This window comes from Cebus imitator, unplaced genomic scaffold (assembly GCF_001604975.1).
Source record: "Cebus imitator isolate Cc_AM_T3 unplaced genomic scaffold, Cebus_imitator-1.0 Scaffold183, whole genome shotgun sequence".
NCBI lineage: Eukaryota > Metazoa > Chordata > Mammalia > Primates > Cebidae > Cebus > Cebus imitator.
Window position 1 is genome coordinate 867,477 of NW_016107498.1, and position 26,064 is coordinate 893,540.

At 38.3% G+C, this 26,064-nt stretch overlaps 1 protein-coding gene across 3 annotated transcripts in view; it reads right to left on the bottom strand.

Moving 5' to 3' along the window:
• BNC2 (basonuclin 2) overlaps positions 1 to 26,064 on the bottom strand; it is a 453,480-nt gene that overhangs the window by 319,971 nt on the left and 107,445 nt on the right. For all 3 annotated transcript variants that reach the window (XM_037744749.1, XM_017545926.2, XM_037744752.1), the window contains exon 2: positions 270 to 395. In XM_037744749.1, the coding sequence (XP_037600677.1) occupies positions 270 to 395 (126 nt within the window). The remainder of the gene's footprint in view (positions 1 to 269; positions 396 to 26,064) is intronic.

The following is a 26,064-nucleotide window of genomic DNA, read 5'->3' on the forward strand; positions in this document are numbered from 1 at the left end:
AGGTAGGGAGAGAACCAATGGAACACAGATACTTTATCACATTCAAAATCATTCAAATAACCATCATCAATGATTTCTACTTTCAATGATTTCTTCAGAGGCAAAAAGTGTCAGGAAGTAAGTCAACATCTGAGTTTCATAGAATGAAGATGAGTATGAAAGACAGTAAAAGACTGGTGGGAAGAATAGGTGAGAGATATATCTTAACTAGGTAGACAAAGCATGCGAGTATCTCCAAGTAACTTAAAAGGAAAAAAAAATCAACATACCTCAATTTGAGATGTATCAACCCCACAACATGGGACCTTGAAATATGTTGGCCAGTCTTGCTCACTAAGCCTGTCCTCTGATTTGTAATTAAGGCTATGTGGAGGTGGGGTGGGCCCAAGGTGTGCCTATTGAGAGATTGGGAAAGGAAATTACATATGCCCAGACAATATTACTTAAAAGCACTGAGTACATCAAAACTTTTAAGAAATTGCAAATGTAATACACCTATGACCAACGAAACACATTTTTTAAGAGTTAACAGTTTCTAAGGCTGATAGTAGACAACAGCTAAGTAAACTTTGATAAGAACTAAAGTAACAAAGTAGAAATAACTGAATAATTTGCTAATTGACAATGAATACACTTTTGTCCTGCCTAGCTCTTTCTACTCCCCTCCCCCCGCTTCCCCCCTTTTTGTTTTTTTTTTGAGTCGGAGTCTTGGTCTGTCACCAGGCTGGAGCGCAGTGGCACAATCTTGGCTCACTGAAACCTCCGTCTCCTGGGTTCAAGTGATTCTTCCGCCTCAGCCTCCCGAGTAGCTGGGACCACAGGCGCGTGTCACCACGCCCAGCTAGCGCCCGGCCTTCTACCTCTTAATATGACACTTTTAACTGCTGTTAGGGAATACTAATCAAGCCCCCCACCCCTTGCCAAGTACAAGAAGCTGTGGAGAACACAAAAGTTAGGACATACTCCTTCCTCACAAGTTTACAATCTAATATAGGAGATAAGCTGTGAACAAAACAACCTTAACAAAAACAGAATGGAAAAAGAAACAGTAGCAGAATTCTGAACAACTTAAGAGCTCCCTTCCAGCCAGTGTGGTTTTTTAACAACAACAACAAAAAAAACGGCTTTTATGCAGAGGCAGTTTCTGCTCTAGCACTGAGCATCGATTATATTCCTAGAGAAGTAACACAGTTTGACAGGAACGTAAGGGAAGATATACATAGAAGAACAATGAACAAAACGGATGCAGTGGTTGATAGGAAGTATTCTAAAAGTAAGGGCCCAATGCCCCGCCATAAACAGTCACTATTTAGCCTGTTATCCACCAAGAGTCAAAACTACTAAAAGCTTCTCAACAGCCATAAGGTCTGATCACTATTTTACTCGAAGAAGATTTATCTGGTAACAATGTAACAGATGGACTGAAGTGTGAAAAGACAAAAGCAGGGTCCAATTAGGAAGATATTAAAATAGGCTGGGCACAGTGGCTCACGCCTCTAATCCCAGCACTTTGGGAGGCCGAGGCAGGCGGATCATCTGAGGTAAGTAGTTCAAGACCATCCTGGCCAAAATGGTGAAATCCCGTCTCTAACAAAAATACAAAAAAATTACCCAGGCATAGTGGTGCATGCCTAGTCGTCCCAGCTATTCGGGAGGCTGAGGCAGGAGAATCTCTTGAACCCAAAAGGCAGAGGTTGCAGTGAGCAAAGATTGTGCCATTGGAATCCAGACTGGGCAACAAGAGTGAAATTCTGTCTAAATAAATATATAAACAAACAAACTGTGTAAATTACTGGCAATAGGGCTATAGAAAAAAAAGGACACAATACAAAAGATACTGTGAAGATAAAATATAAAATCAAGGGACCAGAATGACTAATAAATGAGAAGTGTCAACAATGACACTAAAGTTCTAACAGTCTGAGCCTAGGAAAATGGCAGCATTATCAACAGAAATGGGGATGAACTGGTTTGTGAGAATATACAGCAAGCTCAGTATGCAGGAACAGCAAGCAGATCATGCAGATGACCAGGCAACTAGAAATGTCAGAAAACTGATTAATACTGAAGTTGCCAGATCCAGCAGCCATCTAGACAGACCTGTTACAAGAGATAAAACAAGTGGCCAAGGTTAGAATCTCAGGGGATACCCACGGTTATCAGGAGAAAAGACAGAAGAAACAGTGTTAACAGGAGCCCTGTGACTATCCAGTGTTCCACACGACAAGGGAAAACAGATGACAGATTATAGGATGCTTGAGAGCTTTCAATAATCTAAAACAACAAGACAATATTAGGGTATGGTAAAACACAATGAAATGGTAAGTAGAAGCAAATTCAGCAGGAACAAACCAGAAGGCATGGGAATAATAAATACCAAAATCAAAACAGCGCTTAAGGATGGAAAATGGGGAAAGGCGGATGGGGAGACTGACAGTGACTGACACAGTTTAATTTAAATAGTAACCCTAGTCTTCAGATGTGGTTGTACATTATTAGTTCCTAAACTCAGCTCAATGGGTGTTCAGTATACCATTCTGAATGTATATTTGTGGCTGAAATAGTTTATTAGGCTTTGTGCCATAAGAGAGAATGTCTTCGTAAACTGACAGATATCTAGAATCCATATTGCAAAGGCGTTAAGAAGTAAGCAAATTGTGAAGACAAGGGAAAGAAAAGATAAAACATTCTTTGGAGAAATTCTGCAAAGAAAACAAGTAGGAGAAACATGGTCTGAAAAGTTAAGAGGACCTCAGACAGGTTATGTTCATAAGTTGGCAGTTTGTTTTTCACTACAGGGAAAAAAGAGACTATCACAAGCAAAGGGGACGAAGCCAGCAGAGAAAAGGATATTGAAGATCTAAGCCAGAGGGAAAATGGTATGAAAGGGTCCAAGGAGAGAATATGATCAAGAGCACAAATGAAAAGGGTGCCCCTGGAGGGGGGGGGGGACCTTTTTTCCCTCAGAAACCAGTTATGAGATACAGAAAAAAAAAATCTGTGGTTAAGAAATACATATATTAAAACCGCTCATGTTAGAAAGACAATTTATTACCAGTCTCCTCCACTATACTGTACACTTCTTAAAAGGGACAGAATTTATCTTTGCTAATTCAGGGTCTAACAGGGTGCTCAATAAACGACAGCTACATGAACAAAATGATCATCTCAGAAAAGTAAAGATGGGGCTATCTACTAAGGGAGACCTGATAGGAAGGAATGAGGAGTGCTAGATGGAAGAAAAGGTTGGGTCCAACTGAAAAGGGTAAAATGAAACTCTGCTGTAACCCCAGCACTTTGGGAGGCCGAGACAGGTGGACCACTTGAGGTCAGGAGTTTGAGACCAGCCTGACCAACACGGAGAAACACCGTTTCTACTAAAAATACAAAATTAGTTGGGTGTGGTGGTACATGCCTGTATTCATAGCTACTCAGGAGGCTGAGGCAGGACAACTGCTTGAACCTGGGAAGCAGAGGTCGTGGTGAGAGAGATTGCACCACTGTACTCCAGCCTGGACAACAAGAGTGAAATTCTGTAAAAAAAAAAAAAAAAAAAAAAAAAAAAAAAAAAAAAAAAAAAAAAAAAAAAAAAAAAAAAAAAAAAAAGAAAGAAAGAAAGAAAGAAAGAAAGAAAGAGAAAATAAAGAAACTCTGAATCAGTAAGAAATGAGTAACAGAAATGGCAAACAGCAGAACTTAGCCTGGGTTCCCACAAAGTGTAAAAATGTGAGCAATAATAAACAAGCTGACTAGGTCCAAGAGAGTATAGCTCAGAGTTCCCAGTTTGGGAAGTAAAATACTTAGAACCAGCAAAGAGTTTTCAATACAAAGAGAAAAATGCCTTCCTCTAAAACCTACACCATGCCAGGTGCAGTGGCTCATGCCAACAATCCCAGCGATTTGGGAGGCCAAGGTAGGTGGATCACCTGAGGTCAGGAGTTCAAGACCAGCCTGTCCAATGTGGTGGTAAAACCCTGTCTCTACTAAAAATATAAAAATTAGCCAGGTATGTCAGTACACACCTGTAGTTCCAGCTACTCGGGCAGCTGAGGCACAAGAATCGCTTGAACCCAGGAGGTGAAGGTTGCAGTGAGTAGAGATCACACCACTGCACTCCGGCCTGGGTGACAGAGTGAGACTCTGTCTCAAAAACAAACAAACAAAAAAACCTCACATATATCTTTGATGAGCAATCATATGTTATAAATCATTGCCATTATGCAGCATTCTTATAGTGTGTAGTTCTTATAAAGAAAAATAAAGTAAAACACTGAGAATTGATTTTGGATGAAATTACTTAATTTTTATGTAAGTTTCCCCCAATTCTAAGTGTTTAGTATGTAGAGTTTTTCTAATGTCTTTGACTTTATTTCTTTATTTCTGACTAGGAAAGTCCCCAAAGCCAATCAAAATCGAAATACTTTATGCTATGTCACCTATGTGATTTGAACAAAGGCATCGGAGATATGGAATAATTTCACTTCATTAATAAACATAAGACAAAGCTGAAGACAGCCAAGTTCCACTCCTTATTGCTCGACTTCTATCTCCAGAACTGCAATTGTGGTCCAAAGTCACACCAGCTCTCTGCCCTATTAGCAAGGTCTGCATTAGCAGAACTCAGCACTTCTAGTCCAGGATCCCTCTAGAGAGCAGGGAAATGATGGGTTCCATCACCTGGCCAACATCAGCAACCACCAGAGTCACCTTAGGGACAGAGACAAAGACATTCATCTATTGTACTGGCAGCCCCTACAGCCTGCCTTCCTAACAGAGTCCTTTCTGTGAAGACCACTATCTAAGTGACCTGTCATAGAGCTTTATAAAGCAGCATTAATACTGTGGGCCAAAATGAGATTGATCTTTGAGCTTCGTGGTCTCCTGTTGTCAACAGTGCATTATAAAACCAATACTAAATACTTTATAAACAGGTCTCCCCACAGTATATTAGAAAAACAGTGCATATTTCATGCCCCATAGTTAGGTAGCCACATATCCATCAGACTAATAAATTATTTATTAGGTACTCAGAAGTGCAATAAGAGTCAATAAACTAACTTCTAGATACTTACAAGCTACTATTTCACTGGAAATTGTACCTGAATGAGAAAACTGTCTCACTAACTGAATGGGGGATGGAAGTATCTCAGCTCCCTCAAGTGTACTGTTAGAAGGAAGCACGGGCCACATGAGTGAGAAACGACAAAATCCCCACACACTGAAAAGAGTCCTAGTTATTAAATTACAAAGAAGCGTCATCCAACCCCATGCTCATTTCTTTTCTCTTGTATGTAGATTCCTCTGGTTCTACCATACTTGGAGACAGCTCAGGGAAATAAAAATTGGTGGAAACATTTCTCACACACCCTGAGTCAGGCCAGATGACAACCACCAATAATGGTTTGCATTGACATCTCCTAAGAAACTACACAATGACTTGAGTGTATAAGCTTTCTGCTACATGCATAGCATAGAATTTCGAATGTATGAATCTAAGGTTTAGAGCAGACTTCTTTTTTCCATATTTGGTTAAAGCTCCCAAGCCTATAGACATCCTGTAAGACAGTCCCTGGCCCAACATTACAAGGCATCTCTTTCCTGGTTCTACCCCTCTGAAAGAGGACCTTCCATTCTAGAATGTATTCCAGCCCTTCAAGAAGGAATTTCTTCAGCAAGGAGTTATTTCTCAAACTATCAGAGGCGTGGACCTTTGTGTAGTATTGTGGGTGTCATGGTTTCACATGTTGGCCACATTAATACCGGAGAGCAAGCATCTGTAACCCACAGCTGTGTGCTCCAGCCCCAAGGCACCCGCAGGGCTGATGCCAATGCAAACCACTCTTCCCATCCCACATCTGAACCACACTGGTTTTCTTCAGGAGCCAGAGGCTGAGATACAGTTTTGAAAATGAAGGTTTGGGGTTCTTTCCATTCACACGATGGGTATAGGGTGTTGAGAAGAATACTACCAGATGGACTGGCTCTTTTTTCCTCCCCCATTTCATACCAAGTGAATAAACCATAAAGAGGCTTATGATGTCAAAGGGTCTTCCAAAATACCCCAGGGAAAAAATCTAAATGGGTAAATATATAGATTTTGTTCCCACTGTTATCGGGTTTTTTTTTTTCCCTACCATCTTATACTTTTACTCCTATAGGCTGAAGTTTTCAAGGTTGGAAAATATTTTATGTCGGTTAAAAAAAAAGTGGAATTAAAGGAGAAACATGGGAGAGACTTAGTTTCATATTGCTTTCTCAAAAAGACCTCCCAAATCCTACAAATAATGAATGCTAATGTAAAAATATAGGAGAAGACTGTTTTCTTGTATTACTTTTGCTACTACAGCCACTACTGCTAAGATGATTATTCATATTAATGAGTTTGGTATGTAGACAAACTATAAAAGACGCAGTCTCTGACCTCAAGTACTTATCTCTGTCTTTTGGGATTTACTCCTCCTGCTAGATTTACTTTTGTTCTTCATACCCTTGCCCAGAGGAAGTGATCATCACTCAGGACTTGGAGCATTTCCATGGGTGGGGTTTAAATATGACAATGAGAAGAAAGAGATCTTTTGCCCTTGGACACAGACAACCTTGGCCCCAAAGCTCAGGATGTCTAGTTTGTGGCAAAGAGAAATATAAACTCCCTGTGAAATTTTGACGCTGGTCTCACTGAGCTTTATCAGAAAAACTGTGTAAAATGTGAAAGTTTACAGCATTCCAGTGCTTTATCACATCATGCCCACATATGCAAACTGTATCACACTGTACACTAATGAAATAATAGTAAACAATTTCTTTTCATCCTTGCTGGTGTTATTTACATTTTGCGTGTGTGCTTATAGCATATATAGAAGAAATATATCCAGGAAATCAATTTTGCCAACTGATTGTCAGAGTTCTACAGTGAGATTTCTTGGGTTTGAATAACTGCAGAACCTTTTAAAACTGTGTGACCTCGGCAAGTTACTTAGCCAAAGTTATTCATCTCTAAAGTGGAATTAATAGTACCTGTTTACAGAATTGTTGTGAAGATTAAGTATTTTTATTAGTGCAAAGGTTTAGCCAAGTGCCTAGCATATAAGTACTAAAATATCAGTTGCTGCGTATGTATGTGTGTGAAAAGAGATCTCAAAGCAGAAGCCCAAAGGCCAAGTTTGGCTTCAGGTGTGTTTTGCTTGGCTCCTCCTAAGTGAGTGTGTATGAGTATGCCTATGTTTAATTATTGCCCAACATGTAAAACACAAGAAATTTTAAATTAAAATATGGATGTTCAGCTGTTGAGGGAATGGGCAGGGAGTGGCAAAAGGTGAGGCATCAAAGAATTAAAGATATGGCATCAGAAACGTATGTTCCTTCATGACAACTATCAGCAGGAGAGGAATAGAAGCTACTCTCTGTAGCATGTAAACTCATTTTATACCCTACAGGTTCTCTCAATTCCTTTACTTGCCTGGCCACTATTGCTATCTAAGTTCATGACCCCTGGTCTACAACTCATTCTGTATTAACTTAACATATATGGAGAGTTCATTAACACATAAATGAAAGTCTTATTTAAATAAAGTATCAAGTTTATGCCTGCCTCTGATGAAAGTAATACTGAATTGCATTACGTTCTTTTTGCATTTTCCTAAACTCTATATTGTTTTGTTTTTTAATATAGTTCTGGGATACACGTGCAGAACATAGAGATTTGTTACATAGTTATACAGGTGCCATGGTGGTCTGCTGCACCCATCAACCCGTCATCTACATTAGGTATTTCTCCTAATACTATCCCTCCCGTAGCTCCCCAACCCGCAACGGACCCCAGTATGTGATGTTCCCCTCCCTGTGTCCATGTGTTCTCATTGTTCAACTCCCACTCATGCATGAGAACATGCAGTGTTTGGTTTACTGTAATATATAAAAGGAGTAAGTAAACTCATTACATGTGACTATATCAAGGGGCCCTGCTACAAGTATAGACATAGGCTTTAAGACAGCTATTTCTTCAGTAACAGTGGTTCTCAAATATATTTGCTTTTAACTAGGGGAGACCTTTTTTCAAAAGAAAAAAAATATTGATATTGAATATATGAGACAAGTAGTATAAAGCCTGGGTCTCTTGGCTTCTGCAGCCCAAGACACACAGAATTGTAAAGTCTTACCAAAAAATTTTAGGAAACTAATCTAATCCCATTGCTTTACTATACAAGCAAGGAAACTGAGACAAAGTCAAAAAATAAGCTGGTAGCAAAGCCTAGACCATTTTTCAGGGATTGGTTCTCCTAAATGTGTTTACACCAGAGCTCAAAGCAGTTACCCAGGAGGTTGAAAATCTAGTAATATACAAGATTTACTCTCCCCAACTTGTGAGAACTATTAAATTTTTAGGAAACTTACAAGCCAGTTAACTTCACATTGGCCATGTTGACCTTGACTGCAATCAGTGTCAGACACTCCCCCCACATTTAACCCCATGAACCTTATTAAACTTTTTTTTTTTTTTTTTTGCAACAGGGTCTTGCTCTATCACCAAGGCTGGAGTACTGTGATCCAATCTTTGCCAACTGCAACCTCTGCCTACTTAGGTTCAAGGAATTCTCAAACCTCAGCCTCCAGAGTAGCTGGAATTACAGCTGTGTGCCACCATGCCCAGCTAAGTTTTTTATTTTTAGCAGAGACAGGGTTTCACCATGTTGGCCAGGCTGGTCTCGAACTCTTGGCCTCAAGTGATCTGCCCACCTTAGCTTCCCAAAGTGCTGGGATTACAGGCATAAGTGACTGAGCCTGGCCTAAACTTTTTTTTAATTAAAAAAAAATTAATCCAATTAATTGAAAAAGAATTATACTTTCCATGTAGCAGATACTAAAACATCTGAAATTCTTTCCATTTTTAAAATATACAAAATATCACATCATGCAAAGAAATACAAAGTATACCATGAAAGTATAGTTTATTAAAATTCCACAAGCACAACCACTGCTTGAGATGTTGACATTTGGCCAAGTTGGGCATCTTCGCAGGGTAGATAAATAATTAAGTATGTGTCCTTGTACCCCCCTTCTAAAGATTTGAGAAATTTCATGAAAAGTATGAAGAAAACCAAGCCAGACTCTTAAGAGTTACAGAATAAATCTAGACCTAAATGTGGACTTCTTACTATGTACAAGGCATTGTGGTAAGTTTTATAAAAGATAAAATTATAGTAAGAAGTCAGCATCCAGAGCTCTCAGGAAATTAATCATTCTGGATAGGCACAGAGTCAGGGAGATGGAACTTTATATTTATTGAGCACCTATTGTGTGCCAGGTACTGTGCAAAACATAAAATATTTTTTCATTCATTCTTCACAGGTCCTATGAGATAGGTATTATTATTCTCATTTTACCAATAAGGAAATTTAAGCTAAGAAGTTTTAGTCACTTGGCCAAAGTCTTATATTAAGTGTCAAAGTGGGAATTCAAGACCAAGTTGGTCTGATTTCAAAATATGTGCTCATCCAAATTTCCAGCATTGTCTCTCCAGGTTTCTACCATTTTAGACAAGAATTTTCTGAAAAGGTGCTGCATATACCCTGTTTTAAGCAGAACATATCTTTCTTGATAGTTAAACAGCAATTAATATCTGGTGGTATCTTTAGGCTTCTAAGTGCTTAGGGCCTCCTATTTGACTTGGCATAGGAAAGAGGAGCTCTAGAAATGCTGTTTTTTAAATTCAACAATCTATCATTTTATCCTTTCATAGGTAGTTGTGATTATTAATTGTTTGTCAAACATCTGCCTTCTTCCCAGTTCTAGAATTTGCTATTTTACTATAAGCCTTTCCAAAGGAATATTAAGTAGTCATTAAAAAGAATGAGAAAAAAACTCTAAGTACAGATAAGCAACATCTCCAAACAAATCATGAGTAAAAGGCAAGATGCAGAACAGTAAACACCGTGTACTATGATTTATGGAGAAAGAGAAATACAGGAGAAAGAAAGAGTAGAAAAGAAAAACTGAGGAGGTAACAAATATTTCTAAACTGGGGCTAAGCTATTGCTAGAAATAGCTTTAGGGATCTCCAAATAAGGCTGGGTGTGATGGCTCACACCTGTAATCCAGCACTTTGGGAGCCTGAGACAGGAGGATTGTTTCAGTCTAGGAGTTCAAGACCAGCCTGGGCAATATGGCAAAACCCATCTCTACACAAACTACAGGAATTAGTTGGGCATGGTGTTAAGTGCCTATGGTGCCAGCTACTCCAGAGGCTGAAGTGGGAGTGTCACCTGAGCCTGGGGTGGTCAAGGCTAGAGTGAGTCCTGATCATGTCACTGCACTCCAGCCTGGGCGACAGAGTGAGACACTGTCTCAAAAATTAAAATGGAAAGAATCTGGTAAACAGGAAAAAAAAGGAGAATTTGGCTGGGTGCAGTGGCTCATGCCTGTAATCCCAGCACTTTGGGAGGCTGAGTTGGGCAGATCACTTTAGGTCAGGAGTTTGGGACCAGACTGACCAACGTGGCGAAACCCTATCTCCACTAAAAATACAAAAATTAGCCAGCCGTGGTGGTGGACGCCTGTAGTCCCAGTTACTCAGGAGGCTGAGGCAGGAGAACCGCTAGCACCCAGGAGGTAGAGGTAAGTGGAGATTACATTGAGCCAAAATCAGGCCACTGCACTCCAGCCTGAGCAACAGAGCGAGACCATCTTCCCAAAAAAAGGCGGTGGGGGGGGAGCAATGAAACATTCGTTTTCTCTGTTTAAGCTTCGATACTCTTTTTTATTTTTTACACTGTGTGTATATATATATATATATATATATATATATATATATATATGCAATTAACAAAATAAAAAATAATAATATATAATGATGGCCCTGACCGCCAAAGACAGTTTTACAATTTTAAGGTTCTAAACAGTATATGGGGAAATGACTCTTAACAAGTTCAGTGTGTAAGCTTTGTTTTAATCTCCAGGATGTTCAAATCACAGTTCTTGCCTGCTTCTGAACTGTGCTCGTATTAGCCCAGTGTGAACATCTAAAACACAGCCCTCTAACTTCACATGATTTACAGTATAGCTGGACATACTACTTGTAAATGTACCAGTTAAATAAAAGATGTAAATAACCCCTCTCACTTACAAAAGTAGAAGTCTACAAGTCAGTGCATATGCTATTAGCTATAATAGATCCAGGAGCATAAGTTATTTGGTAAAAAGAACAATTTGAGCCAAGATTCTTAGACTAAGGAGAATATCAAAAGACAAACAGAAGACAACATTTCAAATGGGTGGGGGAAGCACAAATAAAAGTATAGTAATCCCAGCACCTTGGGAGACCAAGACAAGAAACTCAACAGCTTGAGCCTAGGAGTTTGAGACTAGCCTGGGCAATAGAGTGAGATTCCATCTCTACAAAAAAATAAAGAATTAGACAGGTGTGATGGCGCACACCTGTGGTCCCAACTACTCAGGAGGCTGAGGTGGGAGGACTTCTTGAGCCTGGGAGGTTCAGGCTACAGTGAGCCATGGTCATGCCACTGCTCTCCAGCCTGAGCAACAGAAGGAGATCCTGCGTTTAAAAAAAAAAAAAAGGTAAGTGTAAGGATGCACTGTTCCTTGTTCCTTGGATAGATGAAAGATATTAATAAAACATGAGATTAGAAAGAGAATATACAGGCAAACTGTAGAGGCCTTGAAATTTGGACTTTAAGTTTCTGAACATAATAGTTAAATAACAGATGTTATGTTTCATCCAGGAATGGTGTACAGGGTGCAGCAGAAAACAAACATCTAAGCCAGAAGTATTAAATTAGGGGATTTGTTTGTATTCAAATATCCTCCTAGAACGTAAGCGTCAAGAACAAGGAATTTCATCAGTTTTATATTCAACTATACTGCGTGCATTTATACTTGAAACTATAGTAAACACTAACAGAAAATGGACAGCCCATCACAGAGCGTGAGGACCTGAACTAGGTAATTGTGAGAAATAAATTAACCATTTAGAGTTTTGTTTTCTGTTTTAAAGAATCCACAAGAACTGATGCCTAAATTAATTTTAGCTCTGAGGGAAACGCAGCTAAAGACAATTACAAGATTTCTAGTTGGAAAAAATAGTGAAGACAGAGAAATAATTTGATATTTATATTTATAGCAATACATGTACTATATAGTTAAAATATTTCTTCCTAAAGCATTTTCTGAAATTGAAAATGGCTGAACATTTAAATTATACTCTACCTTCAATTCTCTACCATCTACTACTGGCTGGCATCTCATCCAACAGCATATGGCTTCACCACTCATCTCTAAGCTAGTCACATCATTTCCCTTATAGAGCCCACTTTTGCCTTGCATTAGGGAGATGTTAGACATAATCTATACATTTAACCAGGGGATAATCTATCCTGTCAGATGGGAATGGGCATCCCTCCAGAATGCCTGGCATACCCAATGAGCAAACACAAGAGATCTCTCAAACAAACTCTAAAATCTGGCATATTTCTACAATGAAATATCATTCTTACTTAGGTCCCAAGCTCAGTTATCTCTGAACTAGACCATAACACATTCTTGCCAAAACCACTGCCACCCTGTTTCAAGTTTTTATTAATGAACTATTAGGTATCCTGCTCATCAAGGCTTAAAAGCAAATTCATATCTGCTTCACCACTATATTCTTACCATGCTTGGCATGCTGCCACCTATTCAGAAATGTTGAAAAATTTGGGTAAATGAATGAATAAATGAGTGGTTACAGTAACACAGAAGTTTTACTAGATGAGTAAATGTAAACTAAGGAGCTCAAGCATTCTCCATGATCGATTCAGCACACAAATGTTAAATGCTTTCAAAGAAAACATAGTATCACATCTAAGAGATCAGCAATGAACTGTCTCAAAAAAAGTCTATCTTTGTTCCATTTCAAGAAATCTCCCTATTTCTTGGCTTTACTTGCATTGCAGATTAATTTTTCTCAAAACAAAAGTAAATATCAAATACTGTGAAGAGTCATAAATCATATAAAAAGTTATAACAACTTTTCTAGAAGTGTTAACTCAAGGTGCTGTCCCAAGCACAGTAATATGTATATGTATTTAAAGATTTTTAACAATTATTTTCAGCTAGGTGCTGTGGCTCACGCCTGTAATCACAACACTTTGGAGGCCAAGGCGAGTGATCACTTCAGGTTGGGAGTTCAAGACCAGCCTGGTCAACATGGTGAAACCCATCTCTACTAAAATACAAAAATTAGCTGGGCATGATGGTGGGCTCCTGTAATCTTAGCTACTCAGGAGGCTGAGACAGGAGAATTGCTTGAATCTGGGAGGCGGAGGTTTCAGTGAGTCCAGATCACACCACTGCACTCTAGCCTGGGCAATAGAGGAAAATTGTCTCCAAAAAAAAAAAAATCACCTTAGTAAGATAAAGATCCAGTTTTTTATATACTATAACTTAAACTCCTAGCTGAAGACAAAATTAACTGTTGGCTGATTTTTCTAATAATTTTTTGTTTTTTTAGAAATTAGATCTTTATATATATATATATATATATATATATATATATATATACACACATACATATATATATATATAATTTCAATAGTTTTAGGGGAACAGGTGGTATTTGGTTACGTGGATAAGTTCTTTAGCAGTGATTTCTGAGATTTTAGTGCACCCATTACCTGAGCAATGTACACTGTACCCAATGTGTAGTCTTATCCCTCACCCCCTTTCTAACCTTCTCCCTGAGTCCCCAGAGTCCATTACATTGTTCTTATGCCTTTGCATCCTCATAGGTTGGCTCCCACTTACAAATGAGAACATACAGTGTTTGATTTTCCATTCCTGAGTTACTTCACTTAGAATAATGGTCTTCAGCTCAATCCAGGTTGCTCTGAATGCCACTATTTCATCCTTTTTATGGCTGAGTAGTATTCCATGGTATACATATGCCAGGTTGTCTTTATCCACTTGTTGGCTGATGAACATTTAGGCTGGTTCCACATTTTTGCAATTGTAAATTGTGCTGCTATAAACATGCATGTTCATGTATCTTTTTCATATAATGATTTCTTTTCCTCTGGGTAGATACCCAGTAGTGGGATTACTAGATCAAATGGTAGATCTACTTTTAGTTCTTTAAGAAGTCTCCATACTGTTTTCCATAATGGTTATACTAGTTTTCATTCCCACCAGCAGTGTAAAAGTGTTCCCTTTTTACCACATCCACACCAACATCTATTATTTTTTTATTTTGGCCATTCTCACATGAGTAAGGTGGTATCACATTGAGGTTTTCATTTGCATTTCCAAACAAAAAACATAAAATGGGGAAAGGGTACCTTATTCAACAAATGGTGCTATGAAAATTGAGAAGCTACATGTAGGAGAATAAAACTGGGTCCTTATCTCTCACCTTATTCAAAAATCAACTCAAGATGGATCAAAGACTTAAATCTAAGACCTGAATCCATAAAATTCTAGAAGATGACACTGGAAAAACTCTTCTAGACATTGGCTTAGGGAAAGACTTTATGACCAAGAACCTGAAAACAAATGCAATGAAAAGAAAAATAAATAGATGAGAACTAAAAAGCTTCTGCACAACAAGAGAAATAATAAGCAGAGCAAACAGACAGCTCACAGAGTGGGAGAAAATCTTTGGAACAAAGGCCTACTATGCAGAATCTATAAGGAACTCAAATAAATCAGCAAGAAAAAAACCCAAATAATCCTATCAACAAGTGGTCAAAGGACATGAATACTTAATTTTCAAAAGAAGATATACAAATGGCCAACAAATATATAGAAATTAGATCTTTTAAGAAATAAGAGATCCGATGATAAGCTGGATTTACATTTCAGATGGTAAGCTGTTTTGGCTCATTTTGTTTTGTTAAGTTTTTTACTAGTGCCTGAACATGATAAACAAATACAAACTACTATAAAAAATTAAAGACTACAATATTTGCAAATGCTTTCACTTCCTTTTTAGATAGTCCAAAGCCTACCGCTTTAAAAACAATTAACTATAACTTGAAAGTTTAGTTTCAAGGCACATTTAGACTGTATCTTCACAATATTAAAACAACTGATCAATGAAGCCAATGTGTTTGGGGGGCAGCAGTAAGTCAAATGAGACATTTCATGCTGTTGTACACAAAATAACCAGCTGACTGAAGCTGTGAATTAGTAGTTTAATCTTAGAAGTAAAATTCTTATGCAGTCTTAGAGAACAAGTCATTCTTATAAATTACTTGGAATTAACAGATTTTAAATATAGCCTCTCAAATTGCTAGATTTTTTAATATCACACAAGTTATACAAGAATTTGTAAAGTTTTTTTCTATATTCTCTCTCTGGAAACATATATATGATCAAATAAACAAAATCTCAACAATCTTTTATAAAATGAGAAAGAAAATACAATAACTTGCTGTATTTGTGCATAACAAAGAAACTCCAGAAGTGAGAGCTGGCACAGCCAATACTAAATGTATTCCACATGGTTAGTAGCCAGTAAGTTTTGAAAAAGGAAGAGAAAACCTGAAACTTAGGGCTTCTAAATGAATACAGTACACTACATCCACTCTCAGTTATGATTCCAGATGCATAGTTTAATCGTGATTAAAACTTACAGAACTGCACAGAGCCTAATGTCAGGATGTTTCCATGTCCCTTTACATCACGTGAATATCCCAGGTCAACTATAACGTGACACTAAAGATCTGGAAGGAAGTGGATGACCTGAAACTGTGTATTTTATTTTAACAGATCTCACTGACTCCTCTTTTCAGTGGCTGTGGGACAGACATAGAAGTTTGAACACTAACAATGGCTGTTAAAGTAAAGCTTAATCCCAAATGTATAAGCATTAAACTACATACTTCAAAACGATTTTAGAATATATTTTATTAAATCCTGAAATGCATGTCCTGGTAAATTTCTATGTAAATTTGATTTACAAATTCCAGTGAAAATGTGCCACAGCTGGCAGTATAAATTACTACAATAAATCATTATTAAATAACTGTAAATCTTTGTAATGACATAATGCCTAACTTTAAAAAGTATGCAGAAGTAAACATTCGGTGGAAGAAAAGCACTCTTCACATAGGAAAGCAAATTACAAAACTTACCATGCCAACACTACAATATGATTCAGTGACTAAACAGGGAAATAAAATTCACATAAATAGTACTTAAATCTACAGTGGAGTTGTGCTCACTATTGCATCAAAACGAATTGTATGGTAAATGGTAAACAGACTCGGGTTTTTAACAGTATCAATCACAGTGCCAACGGGTAAGTCTTACGTGTACAGCTGCATCCAATATTTTGTTAGACAATAAAAGCATATTCCAGGTATCAATCAGCAACCTGTTTGTCCCTTCTCTAAGGCTTCACGAAGATTTCTTTAAAACAATATATTTTTCCACCACCACCCTCTCCTTCCATATAGAATACCATCCTACTTCAAAATAAACTTTAAAAAAATATACAGAGTTATATTCTTTTTGATGTGGAGGAGATGGGTAGTTACAGTAATCCATTACTTTAGATAACATTTGAAGTGAATCACACTGAATGTTTCTGCCTTACTGAACTCTCCAAAGCCTCTAATGTGTCAAAGTGCAGACACTTGGTACTTGTGTCACAACCAACGAGCTCCATGACTCCAGCCCAGACGGGCTTCAGCAAAGCGTTGGGCCTCAGAGTGCCCGCTTATACAGCCTGTGATTGCTGCCTCTGCCTCTCAGGAAGGGTAAATTATTAACCGACAGTCTGTTAACAGAACTGTCTAAGATAAACTCATTAGAACTGTTAGTCTACCAAATATTTCACACTGCCGGTTGGTAAAATCTTTGTCCAAGGCATCACTGCCTACTTTTGTTTGTATTTATCTTCAGCTCAGTCAGTTATCATAAAATAAAATGCCCCTGAGTGCCATCTCTACCTATTTTCCTACTTGCCAAACCCCAGTTCCCTAAAGTGTCTCTGGATAAGGACCTTTGCCTCCTCCAACAAGTGTAGAATTTATCAATACGTGAGTCTCATGCAGAGAAGTTGTCCCCAACCCAAAAAACTCACAAACTGAGCTGTCTGATATAATAAAGAGCAAAGATCATCGCTATTTTCATCCAGATCAAAATGTTTTTGTAAATATAAATGGGAGGGTATTTCTCCAACCCCATATTTCATTTTCCATTTACAAGTTCAGTTATAGGTTCGAATAGCCACTTTTTCTTTTTTTTGAAATGGAGTCTTACTGTCGCGCTCAGGCTGGAGTGCAATGGAGCGATCTGGGCTCACCGCAACCTCCGCCTCCCACATCAAGTGATTCTCCTGCCTCAGCCTTTGAGTAGCTGGCATTACAGGCAAATTAGCCATCACGCCCGGCTAATGTTTGTAGTTTTAGTAAAGACAGGGTTTCGCCATGTTGGCCAGGCTGGTCTCAAACTCCTGACCTCTGGTGATCCGCCCACCTCGACCTCCCAAAGTGCTGGGATCACAGGCATGAGCCACAGCACCAGCCCCAGCCATCTCTTTTTCAATATGCAGCAACTGATTCACTAAGATCATTATTAAAACCATCCACCCAAGAAGTACTTGGGGGCCACAATCATGTATCTCTTCCCAACAAGATACTTCCTCCTTCACCTCCACTTCCAATCCACACAAAGCCAGTCTCCACATATTGCCCAGTCTCATGAGAGACCAATGCATCTGTGCTACGGCCTCAAAAGCTGACACATTCCAGACCAAATAAATACACCAGAAAAAGGATACCTGACTCTGTAAAAAGACATAAACATCTAGAAGTTATGTGTGGAAACAACTGAAAATATTTCCAAATAAGTAACAGTTCAAAAAAAGAGAGCAAGACAGCATGAGAGGACACATGGCCTCAAAAGCAGGGAGGCAGAAGTACACAGGGGTGCAGGACAGTCCAGAGGAGATCCAGGGGACTGAAGCGAATGCATCATCAGTGAACAAAAGGAAAGGAGGTTGTGAGGGGAAACCACCTCAGAACATACCCTATTAACAGAAAAGGGAACAAGTCTAGATTACAAGAGTGGGTGACATAAACTTTTAGCTACATTATCCAGGAAAAGGAATCAAAAGATGAAAATGTTGACCATTGCTGTGCTTATGACTTCAGTACCAATCGCTCACGGTAATATTCCTATGTTAACTACACAATTATACGACAAAAGAGATGACCCCCTCTCGTTTCTTCCCCATCTCACTGTCCCATGTCCCTAAGCTACCTAGTCCATTCCCAGGCTTCAGAACTATCTTTTGAAGGTAACAAATTTCTATATTCAGCCTATGTCTCCCTTCTCCACTATAATGCACTCCTGTCATTTCCAGGGCAGTGTCTAATAGAAACTTCAAACTTGACATCTTCCCAAGTGTCTATCTTATTACTCCTCAAATCTGCTCCACCTCCAGGGCTGCCCACCTCAGTAAATGGCACCATCTGCTATTGAGGGCTTGGCAAATGATTTTCTCCATTTATAAAAGACCATTTTATCCTTCTCTGCCTTTCTTAAAAGTGTTTCCTTGGAGACTTCCTGAATCTGAGTCCTTACTCTAACCTTTGGAACAGAGATAAATCTCTCTAAAGATTAAGTTCAGTCTCCAGTTTTTACAATGTAGAGATATGGCTAAGTCATGTGCCAAACCAACTCTAGATATGTAAAAAATGAACCTCTGGGATTAGTTCAAGTGTCTCTCATGAGATGTACAAAAGACACAAGGGACAGCCCTTGCTTTGTCTCTCAAAGAAATGAGAAGTTATTAATAATATACTTTCTTCTGCTGTTCTGTATTAACTGTGATTTTGTCCACAACTTCATAGCCACTTTTGAGATATCTCACATATAAAATCTTTTTATGCCTACTCAATAATAAATTATGTTCTCTCTCTCTCTTCTCTATAGATAGTACATCTTTTTTGTTGGCATGATTATTTTATTTCCCCAACTACCTCTCCCTGCCCCTCTGACACCCCACATGCAGTTAATCTCCAAATCTTTCTAGTTTATCTCCTCCGTATCTCTGGATCTATCCTCCATTCCTCTCTCTATTACTCTGGTACAGACCATCATATTCTGACAGTTGAAACAGCCTCCTACCTCAGCTTCTTGCAGTTGCCTTTTTCTCTATTCCAATACATTCTTCGAATTACATCTGAGTTTCCCAAATCATTTAAGAGGACCCTTTAAGATTTTATCTCTGCCAACCTAACCACTTATCATCGTCTCACAATAATCACAGATTTTCTCTCTGCTCCAGACATTCTTTCTTTGCTTTAAAGCTTTTTCCCTTCCTCATTCCTGAACCTCTCCCTTGTGTTCAGAGATGTTTTCTTAAACTAGACGAGAGATGGTTACTATCTATTCCTAAAGCACCCTGTGCTACTTCCCAACACTTTTAATCATTTAATTTCTACCTTCCTTATGGATCAACAAGCACCATGATGGTAGGGCTCTTTGAACCTCTATCTCCTGTGCCTAATACAGACAGACTCAATAAATACTTCCGATTGAATGTTCCAACATATAGCCATGAAAGAAGACAAGCAGCTTAAAAGCTATTTAAAAGCATACAGATTTACCTATTTTATTATACATATTTACTGTGATGTTAAATCTCCTGCTATACAGTACATCTTGAATCCTGTCATTTTCTAACTAAATAGGAAACGATTATCTGAAGAATCAGAACTCCCCATCATCACTGCTTTTTGGCTACCACCAGCATCCAGCTTATCAAGAAAGAGATGAAATCACTTATGCCCTGGTGCTTGAGTCCAACAAACCCTTGAGCAGTTCCTTGACAATTGTCGCACATGACAGAAATGTGAGAAATATCTGCCAAAAGTTTCGAGATACTTAAGACCTAACACAAACAGTTACATTCCTACATTTCCTTAAGTCCCTTTCTCAAAACTTCATTGTTAACAGCATTAACAACAGCTAATGAAAGTGTTGACTATAGCGGAGCACCGTGGCTCATGCCTGTAATCCCAGCACTTTGGGACGCCGAGGCAGCTGGTCAGGAGTTCGAGACCAGCCTTGGCAACATGGTAAAACCCCATCTCTACTAAAACGCAAAAATTAGCTGGGTATGGTGGTGGATGCCTATAATCCCAGCTATTCGGGAGGCTGAGATAGGAAATTCCTTGAACTCAGGAGGCTGAGGTTGCAGTGAGCTGAGATCACGCCACTGCACTCCAGCCTGGCGACAGAGCGAGACTCCCTTGAAAGGAAGGAAAGGAAAGGAAGAGAAGGAAGGGAAGGGGAGGGGAGTGGAGGGGAAGGAAGAAAGCAGGGAAGGAAGGAGAGAGGGAGGGAGGGAATACTGACTATGTAATTTTACCGTTTACAACAATTATTGAATGCCTACTATATCCCTAGTACAATGGTAGCACAGCAACCCTTGTTTTTTTTTGTTTTTTTTAAAAGCATACTTACAAGGTCATATCGAGTTCATTCTGTTATTTAAAAGCAAAATTAATTGCAACAATCCATATATAATGAACTCTTATAAATTACTATTTTATATGAAACCAAATAGCTTTTGTTCCTTTACAGTATTTAGAGTTTAGGTGATAATTTTATTCAACAAATTACAAACACAAAGCAAGGTATATTAGTTTAAAAATCACCACTAATTTAGCGGCTTAAAACACAATGTTCTTATCTTGCAGTTACTGGTCAGAAGTCTGATAGATCTCACTGGGCTAAAGTCAAGGTGTCAGCAGGGCTGTCATCCATTTAAGAGGCTCAAAAGGAGAATCTGCTTCCTTGTATTTTTCAGCTTCTATCGGCCACCAGCATTCCTTAGCTTAGGGCCCAGCTGCTCCATCTTCAAACCCAGCCATGTTGGATCTCTGAGCATTCTTCCACAGTTATCTCTCTCTGACCACGGCTGGGGAGAAGTTCTCAGCTTTTATTATTATTATTTTTAAAATATTCACTATATGGTACTTTATACTTTTTTATTGTTACTATATTTTAACTTCTGGGGTACATGTGCAGATAGTGCAGGATTGTTACATAGTTCTCAGCTTTTAATGACTCGTGTGGTTAGACTGGGTCCACTTAGAAAATCCAGGATTATCTCCCTTATCTCAAGGTCCATCTGCAAAGTCCTATTTTTTTTTTTTTTTCTTTGAGATGGAGTTTTACCCTGTTGCCCAGGGATGAGTGCAGTGGTACGACCTTGGCTCACTGCAACCACTGCCTCCCGGATTCTCTTGCCTCAGCTGCCCAAGTAGCTGGGACTACAGGCGTATACTACCACATCCAACTAATTTTTTATTTGTAGTAGAGACGGGTTTCACCATATTGGCCAGGCAGTTCTCGAACTCCTGACCTCATGATCTGCCCACCTCAGCCTCCCAAAGTCCTAGGATTACAGGCAAGAGCCACCATGCCCAGCCCAAAGTCCCTTTACTTAAGTAAGGTATATATTCACAAGTTCTTAAAAGTTGGACATACTTGGGTGGCCATTAGTCTACTGACCACACAAGACACATAAAAATTTTAGGTTAGCACTCTCACACTGAGAATTATAGATTTCTTCTTATCCAGTATTTAAAATCTGCCAATTTAATATGAGGCTAAGGCACGATATATCCATCAATCTTATTATCACAAACAAAATCTTTGAAGAATCAACTGGTTTTATTTATATGCACAGATATAAAATTAAATCAACTTTTTAAAAAATATTATTTAAATTATCTTTCATTTGAATGAGAAAAGTATTCAACGGTCAAAGTTTATGGTTTTGTTATAAACAGATTCCTGAGGAAATTTGTTCTGATTTTACCAGTGATAAATTCCAGGAAATGAATTCATTTAAAGTGGGCTATAACACTTAACTTCATGGTAATAGTTTTTAGTTCACACCAAAAAGCAACACAGAGAAATGGATTACAAGTTACTATTCTAACAGCTGGTTATAATCTCACACTTTTATAATAAGAAAGATATGATTTCATGAAAAAAATCTAGGCAACTGGAATTGAGGTTTATTTCATAAATCGCTTTTAATATTTTTGTACTTTGTTATGATAAGGGTTTCTTCCACAGACATCAAGTACCACAACTGAAGTTTGTTTTATTCGAGAACAGTATGTTTTCTGTATAGATATTAGAAAGGACTTTAATGAAAAGTATAGTAATTTTTAAGACTTCAGGAGCAGAAAAATCACTAAATATATTTTTCCTTAATTTTTTTTACTCTGAAGTCTTTCTTAATAGAAAATAAGTTTATGAACTGAAATGGAAATTACCAGTATCTATATGTATCAGTGTTAAATCCCTGGAAATACATAGGAAGAAAAAAGGAATATTGAACATAGCTTGAAAACAAATCAAAAGAACAATCATTCTTAACCATGCCATTTATATATAATTCAGTTTTACTGGTACCTATTTTAAATCTGCGAAGGCATTCTACAATCACATTTGAAGCTAGGAGTTACGTAAATATCACAGAATAGCTCAATTTTTGGAGACAGAAACTCTTATGAGCTAAGTATTTTCTGAATTTAATTTGCAGTGAAAATGTATAGATATAAGAAATATCTATTATCCTACTTCCATGGGGGAAAGAGGGACAGGAAAAGGTCCTATCAAAGACCATCTAAGTATACCACTAAGCATTCAGCTTCATTTTAAAACAAAGCCAAAAAGGACAAATTCATTGTAACCTCCTCAAAGTGAATAGTATTTTTCAAAATACCACTGCTCTTCAGCAACTCTCAGAAAAATGTACTCACATTATTGGGCAGAATATAAATAGCTAAATCATTTAATAATTTGTACATCTACATATTGGGTCTAAATCATGCATTTTCAATGGGGTGAAAAAATTTAGATATTACAATGGTTTATGGTCCTTCGAAGCTCAACCCTACCAGACAAAATGTTATTCTTAGGATGTAATGAGGGCCTAAGGGTAGGGAGGTTGACTAAAATGCCTAAAATGGCTCCTTAGACCTTGATAGTGAAAACAAGGTCCAAACCAGGATAAACCCAAGCTACAGGGATATGAATACCAGGAGATCCCCAGTAATCTGATTCAAGTCCATCTACTTCTACACCAACACCTCCACTGATTCTAAGACATCTCCAAGGTTAACCCAGTTTGACCACGTAAGAAATTAAAAAAAAAAAAATCCTAGTCTATTGAGTCATTTGTGAAGTCACTAAAGGTGTATCTAACCACAGAGAAAGTGGCAAGGGAAATTAATTTAAATTGTGTGTGAATGCTAACAAACAGAAGACAAAGTTGCTGACAGGAAATTTGGGGAGAAGAGGGAAGCAAGGGAAAAAATAATGAGTGCTGCAGAATTTTTTTTAAGAAAAAAAAAAAAAAAGACAAAAAGAAAAGTAGATAATGTTGAACCAAGAAGTTTTGTTATCCCTTATCTCCACTTAACAATTTTCAAGGCCAGGTGAAGTGGCTCATACCTGTAATCCCAGCTCTCTGGGAGGCTGAGGCAGGAGGATGGCTTGAGCCCAGGAGTTCAAGGCCAGCGTGGGAAACACAGAGAGGCCCTGTCTCTACAAAAAAATACAAAAATTAGCTGAGAGTGGTGGCATATGCCTGTGACCCCAGCTACTTGGGAGGCTAAGGCAGGGAGCTCACTTGAGCTCAGGAGGTTGAGGCTGCAGTGAGCCTTAACTGTGCCACTGCACTCCGGCCTAGGAGACAGAGCAAGACCCTGTTTCAAAAAAAGTTTTCACATGTGGGTATGAAAAGATGAAGAAAAAATCTTTCCAGTATGGAGGTAGCAACAGTCAGCTGCAATTTCAGAGGTAATTTCATTGTTTCACTCGATTCTGAAAAACTAATATCATACCTATAGCAACCATATGTCCCTGATTTTCCACAAGAATCCCAATTTCATATAATTGTATTCTTCCTCTTCAAGAAACTGATTCTAAAATACAAAACTATGATATAATATAAGATTTTCCATACAAACAAATCAATACCAGAAAATCCACTGTTAGACTCTTAGGCTTTTGCATGGAGAGGGAGTCGGAAAAGCAAACCATTCTATTTAATTTATAAAGCAACATGCTTGTAAGTTCAGGATTCTAGTTATGGAAGTTGGAAAACCAAATAATAAATAATGAATGTCTTTACCAATCTATAATTATTTATGGCTTAATTATTTAGTACTCATAATTATGCCATGGTTCCCTTAAATATTTTTGATGAACAGAAAAAACTTACATTTTAGACCATGACACTGAACTGTTTTAAGTTCCACCTAACTACAAAGATTGAGGAATTAGTGCTCTGTAGATGACGAAATTGATAATGCTACCAAGTTACATGCAGATGACGCAGGAGAGTAATCAGTCCATAAATAAGGTAATAGAAGTAAAATTTATCATGGTACTCAAAGTATCAAAAATTAAAAATAATGAACATGGAAAGTAGCAAAATCTTTTAACCAAGAAGAATCAATAGAGTCATCAATATCAGTTTCAGAACATTAAGATAAAGGACAAGGTGCGTTATTTTAGAATAGTGATATTTGTGAGATCAAAAGAACTCATGCTCCAGGAAGCAAACTCTCCACTCTGGAAGGTGAGGCTTGATCCTCTACTTTTTCATGGACATCATCAAGTTGATGCCATCCAAGGCCATATGGAAGTACATCGCCTTCTGGAATTTTATATGAGGTGTGAGGGAGGAAGTATTTGAGATGAAATGCCAGAAGAGGCTGATGTAGGAAATGCAATCATTTTGTTCAAAATGCCTTTGAACACTATCCAAAGACATCCAGAGATCTTTACCCACCCTACCCCCTAGAGTTTTTCTCTTTCCTAGTAAAATGGTATTTCAAAAAAACAAACAAAAAAATGAAAGTTGCAAGTGGGAATGAATCAAAGCCCATAATCCATTTCAAAATCCCTGGATATGCACATTACAGTAAGGAAAGATGAGAATCCAGAGAGGCACCAATGGACTTCCCACTTTAGGAAACCCAACACCAACAGGAGCTCCCAGGAAAAGAACAGGAAGTAGACTACAGCTATGTGTCTCCCCAATTTTCTATTTTCATTTTTGTGTTCTTGGTTTTGCTATTTGTTCTTCAGAGTAACAGAGACAACAAGGAACAGAGCCTGGCTTCAAGAAGAAAGAGAAAGATAACCTGACCGCTTAAGGTCCTCTGCCAACTTCTGGATTTCGTAGAACATATTCTGAGATGACTATTTAGCATTAAAAAGTGCCCCCTTTGTATATGGCACTGTAACAAAATAACATAAATGACAACAATAATGAAGATGCCTTGCATCTAGTGCCTTATACCTTAAAGTGCTTTAATGACTTTAATGGATTGAAGCATCCCTATGAGATCAAAGGCAGATATCATTTCCAGTGTACATAACAGAAAATCAAGGAAGAAAGGTTAAGTGACTTGACCAAGCCTCACTCATCAAATACAGTGATGTTCTGATCACAGTTAAAGGGCTGCTAGTCCCGGTGCTGCTTAGATGGCTGCTCAGCTCAACCTGCAGCCTAACCCAAAATGGCTCTCTAGCTGAGAGGGTTGGTAACAAAGGCTTTAGAAAAGAGGTCCATTTAGACTTTGTTAGCAAAGGTTCCAGAGAATGTCAGAAGACAAAATGATTTTTATAGAGAGCAATTCCATTCCCCTCCATTTTTCAGGTCCTTACCCCCACAAAGCAGTACAATGCAAAATCACCTTCAGGGTCAGTCGTGGTGGCTCATGCGTACATTCCCAGCATTTTGGGAAGCCAAGGTAGGAGTATCTCCTGAGCCCAGGAATTCAAGAACAGCCTGGGAAACATAGCAAAACCCCATCTCTACTAAAATAAAAATGTTAGCCGGCCATAGTGGCATGCACCTGTGGTCCAAGCTACATAGGAAGCTGAGGCAGAAGGATCACTCGAGCCCAAGAGGTTGAGGTTCCAGTGAGCTATGTTCATACCACTGCACTCCATTCCTGAATGACAGAGTGAGACCCTGTTTCAAAAAAAAACAAAACAAAGCAAAAAAAATCCAAAGTTTAAAAA